Source organism: Acomys russatus, chromosome 23, assembly GCF_903995435.1.
Source record: "Acomys russatus chromosome 23, mAcoRus1.1, whole genome shotgun sequence".
Lineage (NCBI taxonomy): Eukaryota > Metazoa > Chordata > Mammalia > Rodentia > Muridae > Acomys > Acomys russatus.
In genome coordinates, this window is record NC_067159.1 from 9552982 (window position 1) to 9575236 (window position 22255).

Here is a 22255-nt window from a genome sequence, read left to right on the forward strand (position 1 = left end):
GTTTGTCCATCATATCTTACTGATTTTCTCAAAGGACCTGATCTTGCTTTCTTTGATCCTTTGAGTTGTTTTCTTTGTTTCTAATTTACTGATTTCAGCCCTGAGTTAGATTATTTCTAGCTGTCTACTCCTTGTATGTGTGTGTGTGTGTGTGTGTGTGTGTGTATGTGTGTGTCTGTCTGTCTGTCTGTCTGCTTTTTTCCCTAGGGGTTTCAGGTGTTCCATTAAGTTGCTTGTATGAGATATCATCAATTTATTTATGAAGGCACTTAATGATATGAACTTTCCTCTTAGCACTGCTTTCATTGTATCCCATATGTTTGGGTGTGTTGTGCCTTCATTTTCATTGACTTCTAGGAAGTCTCTTATTTCTTTCTTATTTCATCCTTAACCAAGTTGTTATGGAGTAGAGAAGTGTTTGGTTTCCATGTGTATGTAGGCTTTTGGTATTTCTATTGTTCTTGAAGTTCAGCTTTAGTGCATGGTGGTCTGATAAAATACAAGGAATTATTTCAGTAATCTTGTATCTACTGACACTTTTTTTTTTTTTACCAACTACATGGTCAATTTTGGAGAAGGTTCTGTGAGGTGCTGAGAAGAAGGTATATTCTTTTGTGTTTTGGTGAAAAGTTCTGAATGTGTCTATTAGGTCCATTTGATTCATGACTCTGTTAGTTTCATTATTTCTCCATTTAGTTTTTGTCTCAATGATCTGTCCATTGATGAGAGTAGATTGTTGAAGTCTCCCACTATTAATATGTGGGGATATGTGATTTATGCCTTAGTAATGTTTCTTTTATAAATGTGAGTGTCCTTGTATTTGGAGCATAGATGTTCAGAATTGAGAATTGGGGGAAATTTCTGTTGACGAGTATGTAGTATCTTTCCTCATTTCTTTTGGTTAATTTTAGTTGAAAGTCTATTTTATTAGATCTTAGAATGGTTACTCCAGCTTGCTTCTTGGGTCCATTTGCTTGGGAAACCTTTACTCTCCGGTGGTGTCTATTTTTGTGTTTCTTGTATGCAGCAGAGTGATGAACTTCATTCTTTAATCCATTCTCTTGGTCTGTGTCTTTTTATTGGAGAATTGAGTCCATTGATGTTGAGAGATCTTAATGACCAGTGACTGTTAGAACCTTTTATTTTAGTGTTGGTTGTGGAAGTGTTTGTGTGCTTATCTGCTTTTTGTTAATTATATCCTGTGAGGTTTATTTTTGGGGGGTGTAGTTAACCTCCTCAGGTGGAAGTTTTCCTTTTAGTATCTTTTGTAGTGCTGGATTTGAGCATGGATATTGTTTAAATTTGTTTCTATCATGGAGTATCTTGTTTTCTCTATCTATGGTGATTGAAAGTTTTGCTGGGTATAGTATTCTGGACTGTCCTCTCTGGTCTCTTGGGGTTTGCAAGACATCTGTCCAGGTTTTTTTGGGGGTGGGTGGGTGGGAGGGTTCTTTTGTTGTTGTTGTTTGTTTGTTTGTTTTTGTTTTGTTTTTCTGGTCTTATTTTTTCATACATTTATGTCAATCTTATTTATCTTCTCGAAGTACCAGGTATTAGATTTGTCAATTCTTTATATTGTTTTTGTTTGTTTCTTTCTTTTTCATTGCTTTTGGCTCCAGCTTTTATTATATCTTGCTGTCTTCTGTTAATATTTGGTTTGTTCTTGCTCTTTAAATATTTTAGTTGTATCATTGTCATTTATTGTCCTCTTTCTGACTATTTTATATAAACACTTAGAGCTATAAAATGTTGTCACTGAACTATTTTCTCTGTGTTCCAGAGGAATTATGTTATTGTCTTTTTATTTTCATTTACTTCAAGAACTCTTTTATTTCTCTATTTCTTCTTTTGCCAATTTATCATTAAGTAATGAGTCGCTTAGCCCCCATGAATTTGTGTATTTACTAGAGATTGGTTTGATGTCAATTTTAAATTTTATTACATGTGGTCATATGAAATACAGGAGTTATTTCTTTCAATTTTTCAAGATTTTTTTTTTGTATTCTAGCATATGATCTATTTTAGAAAATCTTCCATATGCTGCTGAATAACATGTATTCTTTACTGTTTGAAAAGCTTATTCTGTAGATATCTGTTAAATCTATTTGATATGTGATATCAAATAATCTTGATGTTTCTATTAATTTTTGTCTGGATGACCTGTCTTTTGGATAAACTGTGGTATTAAAATAATCTACTTTTATGAATTAATGTTATTATATGCCTTTAAATGGCCTTTAGCTTTACCTGTCCAACCTATACTTCCTCCTTCACGCCCATCTCTACTCCCCCTCCATTGATTATCCTGTTCCAGTTCCTCCCTTCCTCATCCATTCATAAACTATGTGTTCAATTTTCCCTTCTTAAAGAATTCTATCCCTTTTACTGAGTCTTTTATTTTATACCTAACTTCAGAGATTCTACAGATTGTAGCTTGCTTGCTAAAGACTTAAGAGCCAATATCCACATATAATCAAAGAGAAATATGGTGATATTTGTGTTTTTATATGGGTTACATCACCCAGGAAGATGTTTTTCTAGCTCCATTCATTTTCCTGCAAATTTCATTATTTCACTTCTTTCAAACAGCTGATTAATATTTCATTGTGTAAAAGTAACATATTTTCTTTACCAATTCATCCTTTCATGGACATCTAGGCTGTTTCCAATTCCTGGCTATTATGAAAATAGACTATCAATAAACATTTGTTGAGCATGCATCTCTGCAAGGCAATGAAGTATTCTTTGGGTATTTGGCCAACAGTGATATAATTTGATCTTGATGTAGATCTATCCCTTGTTTCTGGAGAACTGTCACACTTTTTTTTCTATATTTTCTGTATAATTTTGCACTCTCACCAGCAACGGATGAATGTTCCCTTTACTCCACATCTTTGCCAGCCATGAGCTGTTTGTCTTGTTTTGCTTTGTTTTTATTTTGGTCCTTCTTACTGGTATAAGATGAAAGTCTCAAGGTAGTGTTGATTTGGACTTCCCTAATGACTCAATGCTAAACATTTCGTTAGGTGCTGCTACCTATTTGAGTTTACTCTTTTGACAATTCTTTAAATTTGTATCCCATATTTAATTGGGCTGTTTTTTCATATCTGGTTTTATGAGTTCTTTATATATTTTGGATATTAGCTCTCTATTAGATTTGTAGTTGGCAAACGTCTTTTTCCATTCTATAGCCTGCTACTTAGTCAAAATGATGGCATGCTTTGTTGTACAGAAGCTTTCAATTTCATGCGACTACATTTGTTAATTGTTGCTCTTAGTGTTTGTGCTATCAGTGTTCTGTTAAGAAGACTGTTCCCCGCTCTTTTCTACCAAATTCAGGAAATCTGGCCTTATGTTAAGGTCCTTAATCCATTTGTGCAGGGTGATAAATATAGATCTATTTGCATTCTTTTGCATGAAGCCATTAAGTTTGACCAGTATTATTTGTTGAAGATGCTCCAGCCACCCCCCCCCTTTTTTTGTTTTTTACATGTTTCTAGCTTCTTTATGTATTAAAAAAGTAGATGTCTAGATATATGTGGACTTGTGTCTGGGTTTTCAATTCAATTATGTTGATAAATGTTTCTGTTTTTATGCCAACACCATGCTCTATAGTACAATTTAGATCAGGGATGGTGATACCTCTAGCAGTTCATTTGTTATTCAGGTTTGACTTAGGTATCCTGGTTTGTTTATTGTTTCATAAAAATCTAAAAATGTTCCTTTCAATTTCTATGAAAAATTATGTTGGAATTTTGCATTGACTCTATACATCACTTTTTGAAGAGTGACCATTTTCACTATATTACTCCTACTGAACCATGACTCCAATTTCTTTTCAAAATGTCTTAGGTTTTTTTTATTATACAAGTCTTTCACATGCTTAATTAGAGTCACACCAAGGTTTTTAAAGCTATTATGAAAGATATAACTTTTCTGATATCATTTTCAGTCTATTTGTCATGTGTGTATAAGATGGCTACTGAATTTTTAAAGTATTAATTTTGTATCTGATACTTTAAAGTGGTTATCAGCTATAGTTAGAGGTTATCCATCTGTTTATATTGCTTATTTGATTTTGATTTAAATTTAATGGAGTACAGATTTTAAAATATGATTCTCTAGATGTTCTTGATGTCTGTTGTGATGTCACCCCTTTTAGCTCTAATTTTATTAATTTGGATCTGCTCTGTGTTTCTTTTAATTAATTTGACTAAGAGTTTATCAGTTTCATTGAGTTTTTTTCAAAATATCAACTTTTTATTCCATTGATTCCTTATATATTTGTTTGTTTCTAATTTACTGATTTCCAACCTGAATTTTATTATTTCTTGTTAGCTACTCCTTCTGGATGCATTCATTCTTTCTGTTCTAGAGGCTTCAGGTGTGTACTTATTTAAGATCTCGCCAGGTCTTTTGTTTTGTTTTGTGTAGGCACTTAGTGCTGTAAACTTGAGCTTTAGAACTGCCTTCACTGTGTTCCACAGCCTTGAGTATGTTGTGTTCTTAATTTTTATTCAATTCTAATTCTTTCTAGTTTCTTACTTAACTTCTGTCTTAACCGATTTTTCTTATTCGGCAGTTAATTTTTCTGTAACAATGAGTTTCTACACTTTCTGTTATTTTCTGTTGTTGCTGATATACAGCTCTAATTTGTAGTTGTCAGATAGAATGCAGGTTGTTATTTCAATTTTCTTCTATTTAAACTTGCATTGTGTCCAAGTGTGTGTTTCAGTTTTGGAGAAAGTTCCCTGAACTGCTGATAAGAAAGTATGATCTTTTGTGCTTAGGTGGAATGTTCTTTAAATATCTATTATGTCCATTTGATTAATCATCTCATTTAGCTTCAGTATTGGTTAAGTTTTTGTCTGGATAACCTGTCTATTGGTATGAGTGTATTATTTAAGTCATCCACTGTCACTAATATGTGATTGTAGTTGTAATTGTGTTTCTTTTAGGGACTCAAGTGTCCTTGTGTTTGGCACATAATTGTTTAGAATTGTAATATCCTCTTGGTGGATTTTTAATGAGTATAGAGTATCCTCTCATCTCTTCTATTGGTCTTGGTTTAAAGTATATTTTTGAAGTATTAAAATGGAGACACCAGCTTGCTTCTTGGGTCCATTGGCTCAGAATTTTCTATTTCTGTTATTTTACCCTAAGGTATTGTCTATTGATGTTAAGGTCTGTTTCTTGGCTGCAGAATGCTGTGTACTATTTTCAAATATAAACTGTTATTCTGTTTTATTTCACTGTTTTTCAGTGATTTCTGCTAACTTGAAATGACACAAAAATGGAAAATGTAATAAAAAAAAAGTCTGATGTTGAACATATTTCATTTGAAAGTGATTTGAAAATGCTCAGTATATCTCAACAATTCATGTGAAAATCCATCCACACAAAAATCTGATAAGAAGTAAAAACTGAAGATAGATCTGTGAGTTAGGAGTAAGGTACATAGATTCTTCAGACAACAACCTGGATTTGGAACTTAGATCCACCAATCACAAATTATGTGGCTTCAAGAGCATTATTTGCCCTGTCTACGGCTAGTTTCTTCATTTCTGCATAATAATTTTACTAGCTTCTAGGAGTAAATGAGTATCTATTTATAAAGCACTTGACAGTGGCTGGAATGTATTATTACATATACATTTTGTAGTGTAATAATAGGTTAGAGGTAGTAATTAAAATCACAAGCAGGGATATAATCAGCTTGAGAGAAACAGTTTAAGATAAGAGGAACAGTGAATGAGAACTCATTTATTTAATAGACATGAATAGCACACTGAATAGATCAAAAGATAGGCGGAAACATACTAAGTATTTTGTCAAAGCATCAAGAGTGAGGAAATAATAGTGTTGCTAACTATAGATTTTAAATGTGAGACAAACAGCATTAATTGTAATAAACAGCCGCATGAGTTGTGTAATTAGCACATAGGATTTTGTGATCCAGCGCCCAAAATTTTCTTCAGGTATGGTCATGGTCTTATTATGGCTGCTTGTACTGTTGCTAGCAGACATGCCTCAGCTATCACCCTCTTTCCATAACTGCTATGACTACAGAATTCTTTTTTACGTGTTGGTCTGAAATTCCTTTTTTTTTTTTTTTTTTTTTTTTGGTCATAGCAAAGATGTAGTAATTGATTATCGTGGAGAATAAAGCCTTATGCCTACTTCCTCCATGGGAGAAACTTTGAAGGCTATTGCAGATTTGGACAGAGACAAGACTTTTGTTGAGATTTTGTATTTCAGTCTGATTTCTCTCAGTGCCAACTTTTTTCCCTTTCCTTTTATAGAAACTTATGCCTAATAAACTTCCTGCCTTCCCAAAGTCTGGATACCCCAAACCTGTGACAATTAGTCTTGTGGGCTTAGTGCTACTAAATATGGAAAGCCTGACTAGAAAATATAATCTATGAATGGCAGTTTAAAAGATAGCCAACCAAGGCAGGCAGCTTCATCCACCCTCATAGTCTGTCTCTCTCTCTCTCTCTCTCTCTCTCTCTCTCTCTCTTTCTTCTCTCTTCTCTTCTTCTTCTTCTTCTTCTTTCTCTCTTCTTCTTTCTCTCTCTCTCTCTCTCTCTCTCTCTCTTTCTTTCTCAGATAGAGTCTCATTGTGTAGCTCTGGCTAACCAGGAACTCAATATTGAGACCAGGCTGGCCTCAAATTCAGACCCCTACCTACCTCTTCTGCCTGAGGGATTTTTTTTCTAGTAACTTTGATTTCATAGACAATAGTGGCCAGAAAGCAAGAAAGCATTAAGGGCTGCCTCCCTTCCCTGCTAACTTTAGTATAGGAGGTGTTTTATTGAAGAACAATGTATTATGCTTTCTGGTAACATATCAAGACCTTAAGTTCTTAAAAATCTATTACATTTAATAGTTAGGCAAATGAGTGGACCTTTTCTTCGTCCTTTTCTTTTGTTGTGTGTGTGAGTGTGTGTGTGTGTGTCAGAGAGACAGAGGCAGAGACACACACACACAGAGAGAGAGAGAGAGAGAGAGAGAGAGAGAGAGAGAGAGAGAGAGAGAGAGAGAGAGAGAGAGAGAGAGAGAGAGAGAGAGAGAGAGAGAGAGAGAGAACACTTTTCATGTAGGACTTGATGGCCGGCTACTTGCTGGGAGCTAAGCACAGCCTCATCCTCCTGCTTCTACTTTCCCAGTGCTAGGGTTACTTGTGTGGTAGGTAATTCCATTTAAATACAATACCTTGTGAACCTTTAAATTCTCCACCTTGTCAGTGTCCTAAATTGAACATTGGCGGAAACAAGATTGCCTGTACCAAATAAAATTATATCTTTGAAACCACTTTCTAGTTCAGTTAACTAGAATTTCTTCTACCTATTATCAGTATGACCCCTATTTTTAAATAGTCACTTTACTGCAGGATTTCTGAGACCTAGTCTATGGACATTCAAACAAGTCTTTCAAAAATTTTATACAGGGCATTAAAAGCGCAGATTCTCAACGAATAGAATATACGACCATAAGATATACTTTTAACTGAAGCGTGAGCGTGAGAAGGGAGGAAATTGTTAACTGATTAATGTAGAGGCAAAACTTGAGGAAACAAAAATCTCCAAAGAAAAGACAGAAAGGAACATAAAAGTACTCAACAATTTATGTCAACTACCAAATGCCTGCCAATGTCTACTGAAGCAGGCAGCCAAGAAAGACATTAAACCATGGGCAAGCAAAAGTGCAGATGAGTGACACCGGAAATATTTTATTTCCGTGTAGGAGGCTAGAGAACTTTCTCTTTTGATTCCTCCTCTGATCCGGAAGAAAAGATATGAACCTGCGCTGGCGATTGGGCCACGTCATAAGGGGCGGGGCCACGGCGATCCATTCGCCTTGCTAACCGTACGTGACGTGTCAGTTCGCCCTGAGAGAGGCTTGCTTCGCTGTAGCAGCTCGCCTTGGTAGGCGGGGTCCCTGGTGCTAGGGTCTCGCGGTCCTGAGGAGCCCGTGTCGAGGGTGGTGCTGTTGACGCCACGCCCCCTCCCACGCCCACCCTGACTGGTCGTGACGGGTCACGTGGCTTAGACGCCGCTGGACGGTCTCTGAGGCGGCCGGAACCCGGTAGGGTGCGGTTTCCGTCTTTGGGCATCTGTAGCCAGCGCCGGTCCTGTTCTGCGTGCTTTCCGTCCCAAGCCGTTCTTAGCTTCCCTCAGTAGCCGCGGCTCCACACACTCTCTGTGATTCGCGCCCTTGGTTGGGGACCCTGTCCCCTCAGTCCTCACTGCCCTGCCCCCTCCCACTCTCTAAAATGTCTCATAGTCTCCAGAGCGCCTTTCTGAGAACCGCAGGGGAAAATTCAGACTCAGGCTCGCACTGGTAAGTACCGGTTCCCAGCCCTTCCCGCGCCCGCCCGCCCGCACCCTCTGTCTCAGGACGTCAGGTGGCCGCCTTGGCAGAAGTTCAGCCGCGCCCCGGGGCTCGCCGCCCGCCCGCCCGCCCGGCCGGCCGAGCACAGCGCCTTCAGCACTTTGGCGCTCAAGAGCCCCTGGCGCACATTCCTCCCGAATCGTACCCCCCGCCCCCCATAGTGACGCAGTTAGCCTCTACTGGCGCGCCGGACGCCAACCCTCTCGAATTTCATAGGCTGACTGAGTAGATGCCCACGGAGGAAAACCAACATGGCGATCCTCCTGGTGTTTCCGTTCATCCAGGAAGAATCTCAAACACCGCCCAAACCACCCTTCGTGGATTAGCAAGTGCAGCCCGGAGTCGCTGGACCTTCAAGTGAAGGTCCATTGTTTTAAATGTACTTAGAAAGCAAGTTCTAGAACAAGAAAATTTCACCTGATAGGGGGGAAAAGTAAAAACTTTAAGATGGAAAGTCAGCTTTTCCAGGCAGCGCATTTGAAATGGACTAAAGTGGGTGTATCTCATTGGTTGTCACTACAAAGGAACGGTTTGACTGATTATTTTGAGAACTATGTGCCTCTGTCAGGATTGGAACTCACTTTATAGCTGAAGCTGCCCATAATCCAGTGTGGGCTTGCCTAGTGTTAAGATCACGGGCTGCAGCAGTAACTTTTTAAAAATTCTGTGGCAATCCAGATGAATTAAAAACAAGAACAGCAAAATGTTCATTTAGGAGAAATGTCTTAATATATGCTTTCTATAATCAGTATATTTACTGAGAAGCAAAGATTATTAAGTGTGTAAAAGGTAAAAGAACAGCACAAAATCTAAAAGCAAAACTCAACGAAGGGATGGAGGTTGAAGAAAAACAGACTACCTGATGTTTATTGCTACTTTGCTAGTATATATGAAACTAAAGATTCACTTTCTGATAAAAATAATGGTACCTAGGAATACTTTGATAACAAAAAAGGAAAAGACGAGAAATAGTGTAAGAAACAAATAAAGGGTTATTTAAATATTTGCTACAAGTTTAAGAATACAGCTGTGTGTTCTGTTTTTAGCCTGAGGTAGGTTTCTTTTAGTTACAAGTACACACAAACTTTAATTGCAATGAAAATAATGGTAATTTTGTTTTTCATTGAATTTTCCCTTAAAATCCTGGTCTGACAAAAACAAGTGACCATCCTATGTAAGCTTTCTCAGGAGCTGGTTCTGAAAAGTTGCCATAGTGCAAAAGAAAGGAAGAAAGACCGACCATTAATAGTAAACACCTGAGCTGTTGATACTGAAAGAACCGTTCTATCATGTATCATTTGCATAGCATTCTTGAGACAGCTCTTCAGTAATATTGTTTGTTTTTATAGAAATTTAAAGAGGAGTTCAGGTCCTATACAAAGAGGCTAAGATAGAACTGCTTCTTAATAATTGTTCCATATATTCTTACCTATATATTTATGATATATTATGGACTATATAACTTATAGCAGGTGTTTAAGATTGCATTTTCAGTCCCAGAAGTAATGTTTAGTGATATACAAACTTCTTTAAATGCACATTGGCTCTCTTAATTTTAAACAGTTTTTAAAAATTTTGGCAAATTTTGAACTCTGAGAAACACTTTAAATTCAGTTACATTTTGATTACTTTCACACATTTCAGAGTCATTGGTTCATTGGCGTATGTGTTGGTGCTTTGTTATACTTACATGCCTCTGTTTCTTAAAATTTTCTGATATTATCATAACATTTGGGGCATTTATCACCAGATGGTTACCTGGGATGTTTGACAGTTTGATTACTGGTTACATATTTGGTTATACTCTTTTTAAATAACAACATACCTGATGTTGAAATGTAGGTATGTAAATAATTTGCTTAATACCACTTCTTTTATTAAAAGGGTTTTTTTTTTTTTTTTTAGGGCATTGTCTTTTTTTTTTTTTTTTTTCCTTTGTAAAATTGATAAGATTGTCTTTCTGTAGATGCTTTACCTTCCTTGAGTTCTTTTAAAGAAAATTAAGTATTATGATAAACAATGTTTATTATTTAATGTATCTGATTTAACTGGGCATAAAAATAGGACACTGAATTTTATAAGTGCAGTGCAAAATCTGGATACTTGTTGTCTTATCTATTTAATGTATTTGGGTTTGCATTGAATACATATTTACCCAGTGGTGTACCAAGTTGGATAATAACTCCTAAAGGTTGCTTCTAATAACAGTAGTGATTTAGAATGACGATTCTATTTCAGATGACTTTAGAGAAATCCTGAGGATTGGATTATGTGGTGTAGAATACTATTAGAGGTAAAGAAATGGAATGGAAAATAGGCAGACTTGATTTGGAAATTACTATTTTTTGGGACGGTGCTATGCCAGTTTTCTGGTCAATACTTGTGAATTAGATGAGACAAACATACATGCACAGTTAAAATTACTGCACTGAGTATGTGGCTTGGTTTGCTTGGAAAGAAAGTGTTTCTCTGCTGTTGGACTCTTCAGTTATGAGGTAACTTTCAAGTGGAGCCAGAGAGAAATTTATCTGGACTCAGTCTGCTCTTGTTTATGCAATTAAACTGTTGGATACTGGAATGAAGAAATTTTTTGTTACTCTCAAATCATATAAAATATGAATAAATCTGCTTAAGGAAAGTATGCAATTCTGTGGGTTATTGAAAAAATATTTTAAAAACTTTTTCAGCTATAAAATGTTAATGACAATGTAGATCTATCTTGCTTGGCTTTTAGGATTATTATATGACAATATTACATAAATAATGTATAGCACTTATTATTATATACATTGTAACATTAGGTTATGTATTTTTATAAAGAATAAGAAGGGAAATGTTCTCCTAACAGCTGAAAATACATTATTTTCAATACTATAAAATACTACTAGCCACCAGGGTGTTCATTGTTCCATTTCTAGTACATGAGTGATTCATATCCATATTAGAGTAGGAAAAACCCTCAGAAATTATATAATTTTGTTGGCACTTTTAGCAAGACTTAATGTTTATATGGGCTGTCAGTGTATTGATCAGACTGTCTTGAACATCAAGACTCAAGTGATCCTTCCACTCCTACTTTAGTCTTCAATAGCTGCCACTGGGCTAAGTAGTTCTTCTAAAACTAGTTATCCAGTAAGTGTAAGATGCAGAGTTAGAAGCCTATAATCTTTCTAATGTGTTCCCCTTTGTCTTTCAAGTCTTCACATTCAGTTTTTTCAATGCAGTTTCTTAGTTCAAGTACCAGGTGGCTTAATGTAGTTAGTATGCTAATAATCTAAGTGAACAAAGTGGAGTATGGGATAAAGAATATTGATTTTAATGTTAGCGATGACAGGCCACAAAATGTGATTTCTAAGAAAATGGAGTATCTTTAAGAAAAGTGGAGTCTTTATGTGATTTTGGTTAAACTATTAAATATTCTTACTAAATCTGAAACGTATGTATATTGGTTGAAAGAGTACGTATGAATTTTTCTAATTTTCCACTTTCATCTTTATAAGTCTGCATTCAGTTTAGTTTTAAGAACTCTATTAATTTTGTTTTCAGTAAGTCAAATCATTTTTAATAGCTTGTCGGAATCAATTCAGCTAACATTAAATTGCTTTATTAGACACAAGAGATATAAATAAGATAAACTATTCTCAAAGAAACTATGGTCTGTGGTAAATTATATGAATCTCTAATGATTTGTAGATTTGGAGGAAGCTACATTTTTTAACTGTTTTCGGTGGCTAAGTGGTAGTTAGAGAGAGAGGGGAGGGAATGAATATATGTCATAATTTTTGTAACATAAAAATAGAGAAACCTTTTAACATATACTGTAACGTATGAAGTATTAAAATTTTGTAATTTGTTCAGTTATATGTCATTTGAAATATACTTGCTCTTACACAAACAACTGTAAGAACATAGGTTGTCTATTAAAAGCTTCTAGTTTGTTAGGCAGATTTTTCTAAGAAATAAAATATATTTATATGAAACAGGACTAAACAAAATCATTGAACTTTTATTTTTGAATTGGCAATAGGAAAGATCTGAATTGTTTTTTATGTAATATTTTTGAGGGTTTACAATTCTTGGTATTTGAAAACTAATTGTAGAATTATTGAGTTTTTCTTCTTAAAGAATTTCAGTGTTATTATGAAAAACAGTATTTTATTCCTTTCTTAAAAAGTAGATATAGTAAAGGTATTGTATTTTGGTATTAGCTGGAGTAATGTCAATAGTGCTTTATATTACAAAGTTGACAAAAGTTGGGTATGACAGGCAGATGTGTTATAGAAGAGGTAGAATTAGAACTTCATTTTATATTGTTGGAGATGGACACTTAGTTTAAAAATGTACATGGCATAAAAGAGTTTTTCTGTTAAGATTTTATGTAGAGAGGTTGATTATAGGTGGCTTGTTGTGTTTGGGGGGCAGGCTGGATTGGCAATGATGTATATTACTTCAAAACTGAGTATGAAGCAACATTATGAAATCAGCATTAGTCTTTCATAGATACATGTTAGTCATCAGAGATTACAATCAGAAAAGCTAAATACCAGAGCAAAATACTGGGATGATATAAAAAGTGCTAGGCACAAGGTGGTAGGAACTAATCTAGATACTGGATATTATATTGGTAAAGAAAACAAGATGGAAAAGTCCTAATAAAAAAGATAAACATATATCCATCCATCCATCCCTTTATAGTCTAGATTTTTCATTTACTCAGGATGTATTTCTTAGCTGTTGACCTTTTTATAAGCATGTATTCATGGTGCTATAGATGAATTTAAAAATAACAAGAAAGATGAAATGCCAAAGCTAATTGGGTTATGTAAGCTGGAAACCAATACTATTTCATGGTTGCAAAGTAGAATATAGTACTATTTTTAATAGAGATTCTTGTTGAATTTTAAATAACGGTTTTTAATTAAAATGTTTGGTAAGATACAACAGAAAGGGGAGTGAGGATTATTAATGGGGATAGGAGTAAAAAGATATAACTATAATGGTGTTTATTGCAAAGGAGATAAGTGAGGGAAATAGTTGAAGCCATGAAAATGTATTCAGTCTCTAAGAGGAAAATATCTTAAAGGAGAAAGCAGGATTAAAATGAACTAGACAAGAACTATATTTGGAAGAATAATCAAGGATGAATACTTAAAATGCAGAAAAGTTAATGAGCTATTAAGTAAGTCAAGAGAAACACATTGTACACATTAGAAACCATGAAAGAGAAGAGCTTCATAGAAATGGTGTAGTAAGAGTTGTTTGCAAAATAGCATGTAGAGAATGGGATGAAAGAATGACAGACTCAAGTGTGAAGACATACTTGGTAATCTTTGAGAATGAAGTTTTAGTAGAATTATAGGAAAGAATTTAAACCACAAAAAAACCTTTAAGGCAGCTTCCTAGAATATTGCTTCTTCCTTGTTATTTATCAACACTACAGACCAACTTCCTCTCATTGGGCTTGTATCTACCTCCAACCTTAAAAACAAACAAAAATAAACAACTTTTCTTCAAAATCACAAAAAAAAAAGAAAGAAAATTAAAGCACTGATTTACATATGCTATGCTTCATCTCAGTTTAAGAGGGGGAAAAAATCCCTCTGACTCCATTTTTCCTCTACTTATTTTCCAAGATTTTCCTCTTCACAATGAAAGGGCATAGGCATTGTATATACTTACTGTCTTTGTTTTCACACTTCAGCTATTTCCCACTAAATTACTCCTTCTAAAGTTATTAATGATACTTAGTAATTATTTCCAGTATAGAGGTTTAGTCTTCATCCTACTCTCAGAAACTTTTATTATAATGTTGTTCAAACTCTTACTTTGGCTTCCACAGTATTAAAAATGATTATTTTCTTTCTATTGTTTGAAACCACTGAACTGTCTTAGGTATAATTAAGATTAGTGTGCCCATTGCACTGAAAGACAAAGAAAATATATGCGTAAAGTGGAAGGAAAGATCAGTTATAAAGCTACTCTTGTCTAAGGAAGAGATAATGTTTCCTTGAAGCAGAAAGGTAACAAGCAGTTTAGAAAGAATTTTAACAGATACGAGAAATGTAGGTAATAGCAACAGGGTACTTTCAATGGGTTAAAAATAGTAAGGTGAGAAAGCACAAATTATATACTCTTAACATAGGCACCTAAGATGAAATGCCAATTATGAAAGTATGGAAGGGAAGACATTCTGGCTATGTTGAGTTTCTGGAGCGCACATGATTCTGAGTAAAACAGTGGGGAAGAGGTGGCATATATATCTTTTATCCCAAAAAGCTCCAGAAATATTTTATTGGTGAAATGGAATCACTACTTAAACTATGTGGGGGAAACTTCAGAATAAAAAGATTTCTATTTTTTTTAGCTAGGATGAGTTGTCAAAGATGTTTGAAAGTCTTGGAATGAGAGTATTTTAGGAAGAGGTGCAGGTGCAAGCATTTTTAAAATCTCTTTAAATGCATCATTTATCTTCATGATAATTACCTGTCTGTGTTCTTGCACCTAGGTGTAGTGGGGGATTTAGCAAACATGTTGTTTATGGGTTCTAATAGTTAGAATTTGAGAACTGTTGCTCTGTTGCTGCAGTGAGCAGCCACTGTGTAATAATAAATCTTTATTTTTGAAGTGTTTTCTATTCATTTAAAGTGTGAAAACTATATATAGCTGTGAGTTAACATAAAAACAGAACAGGCTAGGTTTAACCTACAGGCTATAATTTGTTGACCCTTTTCCCTTAACAAAGCCTAGTGTTTGAACCATAAAACTCAATATTTGGTTGGTTTTGAGACTTAGTATTGTTTTGTGTTCAGGTTCAACTCCAGTTGCTTCCACCCTCCAAGTGCTAAGATTACATGCGTGAGGCACCATGCTTGCTTCACACTGAGTACATTCTCATTTAATGCTGAATAAATTGATGTTGAGTTTACAGTGTACTTTGTGCATAGGTAGTGCAGAAAGCAAGAATTGAGACTTTTCTTTGTGTTTATACTTCTCTTTAACATAGATTTTTATACATAGATGTCTGTTTCAAATTTTCTGAAGATAATGTGTTACTTGGGTTGTAGTGAGGATACATAGAATTTTTGTGTGGATATTTTAAATTTCATACTTTATTTTAAAATCACACCTGAAGGTTGTAAAACAAATCTACACTTTTAAAATTGTTTGTTTTCATTTCTTCTTATAGTTGCCAGAGAATACATTGAGTCAATGAAACATAGACTCTACAGTTATGTTTTTAGACTTTAGCATGAAAGACAATTCTGTAGACACATAAATATAGGTGTATAATAAGTATGTGCCATGAAGGAAATTAACTGGCATACTTTTATTATAAAAGATGGACAAGGGTAGTTAAATTGATTGAAGAATGTTTCTTTTAGGGAGTATAATTTATGTTCAGACTTAAGTTCCAAGAAGTGTTGTATAGGAGAGAAGCACCCAGGTAGAGGGACATGGTTTCCCTGCATTCTTTGAGAGCAGTATACTTTCTAGGATCTGAAAGGTGGTTTTAGGTATAATTTGAAAAATCTGTACAAAGTAACATACAAACAATAGATTATGCAGAGATTAATGTAGTTTGGCTGTTATAAAACTGACCATTTGTATTAAAAATAGCTCAGTATAATGGAGATTGCAGTGGACTGATTTAAAATATATATATTTGTCTCCATTATGCTCCACCTTTATGGAAAACCTCTCAAGCAAAATTTCCAAGGCCTTAAGTCTGAATGATTTGATGATAAGTCATTAGAAACAATTGCTGTACTCAAAGATGTCGAACATGAAACCTCACGTACATCAAAACAGTAATCAAAGAAGGAACTTGTTGCTACATGAGCATGTCTGTTAAGTCTACAGCGTAAAACCATGGCAAAGTGAAATATCACCACATGAAAGATGCCAAAACAGGAGAAAATGTTGGCAGTAGAAATTGTCAACAGAAGAAGATAGAACAAATGGGAGCAGGGAGAGTAATAGAAGTAACACAATTAGAGTTGGAGTTAAAGGCCTGCTTCATAAAAGTAAAAGAAGCGAATAGGAAAGAATTCAAGAAGAGAATGGTAACAGTGTGAAGAGTCTTTTCTAGAAGCATTATGTTTGAATACAAATGTAGAAACATTTTGGAATAAATGTTAAGATTTCATAACGTGCTTGTGAGATCCGACTCAAAGTTGATTATATCTTCCCTTCAAAGTTTACTCTATGATGACTTATGTGGCAAACTCAAAATTACATACTGTTACTAAATTTTAGTATTTACAGTAATTACAAATATTTATTTTAATTTGTTTAAAAATAAAATGTATATACCTTGTAGTATGTTGTGTTTATTTACTCAAAATCTTCTTTTAAGTGTTTCAGGCTGCATGTACCAAGTAGTTCCTACAATTGGCACGGATGGAAAAAATCTTCTGCAATTGCTTCCAGTTCCTAAATCTTCTGGAAATCTTATCCCGGTAGTTCAACCTCCAGTCATAGCTCATGCTTTGAAAGGGAATACAGGAAAACCAGTTCAAGTTACTTTTCAAACTCAGATTTCCAGCTCTTCCACAAGTACATCAGCTCAGTTGCCTGTTTTTCAGCCAACCAATACTACAAACTGTTTTCTTACAGGAACAGTAGAGACATCAGGAAAAGGTAGAGTTAATTCTATGGAGACTGGAAGTTTTATGCCACCAGTTTCTAAAGTTGAGAGTCATGGTATGAAAATTGATGGACTCACCATGCAAACATTTGATATTCCTCTCTCAACACAAAATGATTCATCTTATTTTATAGTCAATACCCCAAGTCTCCCGGTGAAGGTGAATTCTTCAATTTTGCCTTCTGGGCATCATTTACAGATTCCAGCCGATGCTCAAGTGAAATTCTTACCTGCATCATCTTTGCATCCTTCAGTTCAACAAAACATGCTTGGAATTGCAACCACAAGTACCTCAGGAACAGTTGGGGCCTCCCAAATACCAACAGTTAATTATATATCTCCTGTACATTCAGTGAAAAACAAAGTTACCAGAAACTATCAAAATATTTACCCCAAACCAGTGATATTAAATACCTCACAAATTCTACCAAATGTTCCTACAGAGACACAGTTAAAAGGTGGTCAGCAGTCTCAAGGTGCTCCAGTGAAATGGAATTTTCAAAAGAATCTACAGCCTCATATTCCTTCTCTTGTTCCTGTTAAGTCTTCAAATAATGTGGTGTCAAAGATTTTTAAAACTTTGGTGGGTAGAAACAACTCGGGATGTAATACTATAGATACACCCCTGTTAAGTACCAGCAGTTCTAGTGGGACACAATCTGTAAGTGTGCCTATTAGAGATAATACTTTGATAATGTTTAAAGGGAAAGTCTATCTGTTGGCTAAAAAGGGAACACATGGTCTGCCATCACCAAATGACCAAGAGAATTCTGTTTCTTCTGATACTGCACTAAGAAAAGATTCATCACAAATAGTAAGTTCAAGCCTAACCAAGGAACTATCCAGGGAGGTTATAAATAGTGTTTTGGTTAAAAGTAAATCTTTCCAGTTGAAAACAAAATCACTTTCAAATTCCCAGCTTGCTTCCATGGCCAATCTAAGAGCAGAGAAGAATGAAAAAGTGGAGAGACCATCTTTTACTATCACAAAGCCACATACTATGAACCAATCCACTAACTGCCTTAAACAGCCTAAGACTGCATTTACAAACCCAGTTTTTCCACATGGATTTAGGACAGGACACAGTGCCCCCAGAAAAGGAACTCTCATCCAGAGCATAGAGAAAATGTCTTCCTCTGTTGATGCAGCAACTGTTACTTCTCAACAGTGTGTTTTCAGAGACCAAGACTCACAGGTAATTTTCCCATGTCAGGGTGCTCTTTTTATATATGTGGAAAACATTTTGTTTCTCAAAATTGTTGATACCTGTCTCCTACTCTGTCACACATCCTTACTTAAAGTTTCCATCTGAATAAATATTTAAAAGAGTACAATTGATAGAGCCTAAGCAATGTCTTTTGTAATTTAGCTTGCCAAATCTGTAAGAAAATCAAACACAATAAAGTTCAGAAGAGTTGGACAGCAGTAACTCATCAAAGATTAGTAAGATTGTATGAATATGCATACATGTGTATACTGCATATACACTTAATAGTCTGTTTTGTATATGAAAAGATAAATATGTATATGAGAGACAGGGTTTAAAGACTGAAAACTTTACTGGGGCTTTAACTTTTTTGTGCTTTGTTGTTGATGATGGTCGTGAGGGGGAAAATCCATTTTTTAAAGTATCATAAAAAGGGTTAAATAGAAGTCTTCAGAGCCTTTCAATCAAATACGATTTTTATTCATATCTTTGAGTGTTCAGGTTTTAAACTTGAGAGGGAGGAGCTTTTTGTTTTTTAAGATAGGTGAGTTTCTTTTCAGCTGTTCTGACTCCTAATGGCATAATATACCCATTAGCTACCATTCTCTCTTCTCAAAACACATGGATAGCTACTTTTTTCTTGCTTGCTCAGGTGTCTACTATCCCTTTCAGCACAAATATCATTAAATTTAAAGACAAGGAGGTAGGTTCTGTTAAAGCAAGATGGATTGAAAACAGACTTTTCTAGGAGACTAGTCTTTAGACTTTGTTCTGCAAATGTTTGTGTGTTTTGCTTTGGTTTTTGGTTTTTAGTGTGTCAATATGTAACTCAGGCTGGCCTTGAATTCACCACCCTCCTGCCTCTGCCTACTGGACGCCTGGTTACATGGTACCATAACCGCCTACATCGTTTTAAAGTTGGCAATATCTAGTCTCACCTCATTTACTGGAGAATAGACCTTTTCTTTCTTTTCTGTACAGCAAACTAAAGAGTAATTGTGTGGACATTTTTAGTTTGTATTTCTTTAAATTCTTTTTTAAAATGCATGGTAACAGTTTTAATACAAATCTTTTAAGGCATGAAGTTTTCTTTTGTAGATTAGATAATTGCTTAGTTGCTACTCTGACATAGTAACCCAAGAACTTAGCAATACTGTTTGTTTTCTTCTCTTGATTTCAGACCCAGTATGAGATGGCATCAATATTTAAAAAGGAAGAGAGAAGTAACAAGACATACTCTGAAGAAAGCAACGCTAAAACATCATATCTGAAGAATGATGCTGAACTTAAAAAAATGTTTGGTCTCACTAAAGATTTAAGAGTGTGTCTTACTCGAATTCCTGACCATCTGGGTTCTGGAAAAGGTTTTGATTCCTTTAGCAGTTTGGTGATGAGTAGTTCTTACAAAGATGCAGAGTCTATGGTAAAGGAAGAAGAAAGAAAACAGGTAATAGTTTTTTTTTTTTAAGTGCATGTAATTTTTGTAGATATGACAGATACATGGTTATATTTATCTATTTTCTTTTTCAGATTGATAATTTTTGCCAAATTGCAAATAGATCATATTAAACAATGATGAGTCTTACAGACAAATAAAAATATATCCCTATTTTTTTGTTAATTTGAGTTCTAAGTATTTTTAGCCACCTTGTTTTTTACTTTTCTAATAGAGGAAAGTAATTAAAAATCATTTCAACTAATTATCCTATTTTAAATAATTACCTCAGGGAGATAAAATTATAGGGGAAAATATGAGCAGACTGATGTTCACTGAAGTATTAACACTTAAACATTTTAAACAGCATATTTAGTAGTCAGTGATGTACATTACTGAAATTATGGTGAACATTATAATGTAGGATTCTGAACTTCAACCTTTTCAGATAAACTTTATTAAGGAAAAGTTTCTACATGTGTCTACTTTGCAAATGAAATGAAAAACTTAAATCAATTCTGTATCTAAGATACTTTCCAGGTAGTTTTCATTTCAGTGATAGATCAGCATGACCGTTAGCAGTTGATTTTTCTTTTCTTAAAAAGTAAATAAACTAGCTTGTTCCCAGGGACTATGATTGTAACTTTTCAGGTCGGTTCCACTTACTAGGATTCAATTTTGATTGTAGTTGTCCCCAGTAAGATTTGTGGAGTGAGATTTAATTGTTAATTGTCTGCCATCTTTGATAGTATTTGGCATGTAGCAATAACTTTTTTTCTTTATTCAACATTGCAACAGAATTTTTCTAAGAAAAGGAAAGCAAAAGCCATTAAGAAGATGGATTACACAAAAAGGAGAAAAATCGAGTGTGTTAGTGGCACGGTCATGAATGGAACTGATGTTGCTAGTTCCCAGCTCCTTGGTAGTGTTTTACCAGCATCAGATGTATCACAACAGAACGTTATCACAAGCCATAACACAGCTGGAGAAGACAGGAGAACTGAGGCGGAAAGCTGCTGCCCTGAGAAGCAGGAAAAGGGGACATTCAGTTCAAGCACATCTTTTGAACAAAGTAGTTATTTTAGTAAAAACTATACTGAAAGTATTTTTCCAATGACACCACCAGAATTAGAAGAAACCATCAGAGATGAAAAAATAAGAAGACTTAAACAGATTCTAAAAGAAAAAGAAGCAGCTCTTGAAGAAATGCGTAAGAAGATGCACCCAAAAAATTAAAATGTCTAGGATTTAAAGACATATTACTACAGTCGTTCTCTCTTTCCTGCCATGAATATAGTCAAGATCCCCAGTGGATGCCTGAAGCTGGAGTTGATACCAAATTCTTTATAGATCCACTGTAAAGTCATGACTTTTTTGACAACTAAACATCTACGTAGATGAATTCAGTAGGCAAGTACAGTGCGGATACAAAGAGTGAAGAGAGTAACCGATAGCCTCAATATAACACTAGGGAGTTTTTGTCATGCTACTCAGAATGCCATATAATTTAAAAGTTATGAATATATTCTTTCTGGAGTTTCTCATTGATATTTAGACAACAGTTTATCATGGGTAACTGAAAACAGAAAGGCAACTGAAGGTTATAAGACTGCCATGTTACTTGTAAAGGCATTCTGTAAGTGTCTTTGTATATAAAACTTAAGAGTACCGAAAAGGTTGAGTCGTAAAACTTCTTAATAATTTACAGGAAATATTTTGACTGACTTGTTTTGGAAGGAAAGTTTTGGTTTTTTTTTTTTTTTTTTTTTTTTTGTGAAATTACATTCCCCAAGTTTCGGTATTTTTACAAGGTTTTTGTTAATGTTATATCTTCAATTAGATTCCTCTGGTCTTATTCTTATATGCTAAAATACTAAGTCAACTGTAAGCATAACTTTACCACTGAGTTTTTATGTGGACTGTCTTGTTATTCTTACCCATAAAAATGATACAACCTATTTGCTGTTGTTGATTTTTTTTCATTTCATAAAGAAAATTTATTATAAAGATGTACTTATTCAAATATTTTTCAACATGAAGGGCATGTGTTTTTTGCATCTCTACAATAGTAATGTCTTCCTTTTTAAAAAATTTGAAATTTAGGTTACTTCATGATAGATTTTATTTTTGGCCTAAAAATCATGTCTTTTAAAGATGTAATTTATGGAGAGACGACTTGCTGCTTTTCTAGAGGACCTAAGTTCACTTCCTAGCTTCCATGTCAGGTAGCTCCTAAACACATGTAGGTAGAGTTCCAGAGGACTCAACCCCTTCTGACTTCCATCCACTGCAGACATATGGCATACACATTTTAAAAAGCTATATTTTTAAATTATATGCTACTTTTAACAGCAGCTTCTTTTTCGATATATGTGCATACATGTATTACATAAATTATCTGAATGGTAGATCTGGACTGTAGTCATATGTAAGACTGAATATAGTTTTTCTTTTAAAGTATTTTTTTCTGGTTAATCTTTGATTTGGGATAGTTTGAGAGTAGAGTGAATAGATGGAAAAAAATTTTTTAAAGCAAGACTAACAAGTTAGAAATTTTAACAAATTTCTGCAA

The 22255-nt window shown here is 34.6% G+C and overlaps 1 protein-coding gene across 1 annotated transcript; it reads left to right on the forward strand.

The window, feature by feature from the left end:
* Positions 1-8038: 8038 nt before the first annotated feature.
* Lrif1 (ligand dependent nuclear receptor interacting factor 1) lies at positions 8039-21434 on the forward strand. Its single transcript, XM_051165546.1, has 4 exons — positions 8039-8343; positions 16751-18236; positions 19429-19695; positions 20482-21434. Exons 1-4 carry the CDS (start codon positions 8276-8278, stop codon positions 20917-20919), a joined length of 2259 nt encoding a protein of 752 aa, XP_051021503.1. The 5' UTR covers positions 8039-8275; the 3' UTR covers positions 20920-21434.
* Positions 21435-22255: the final 821 nt, after the last annotated feature.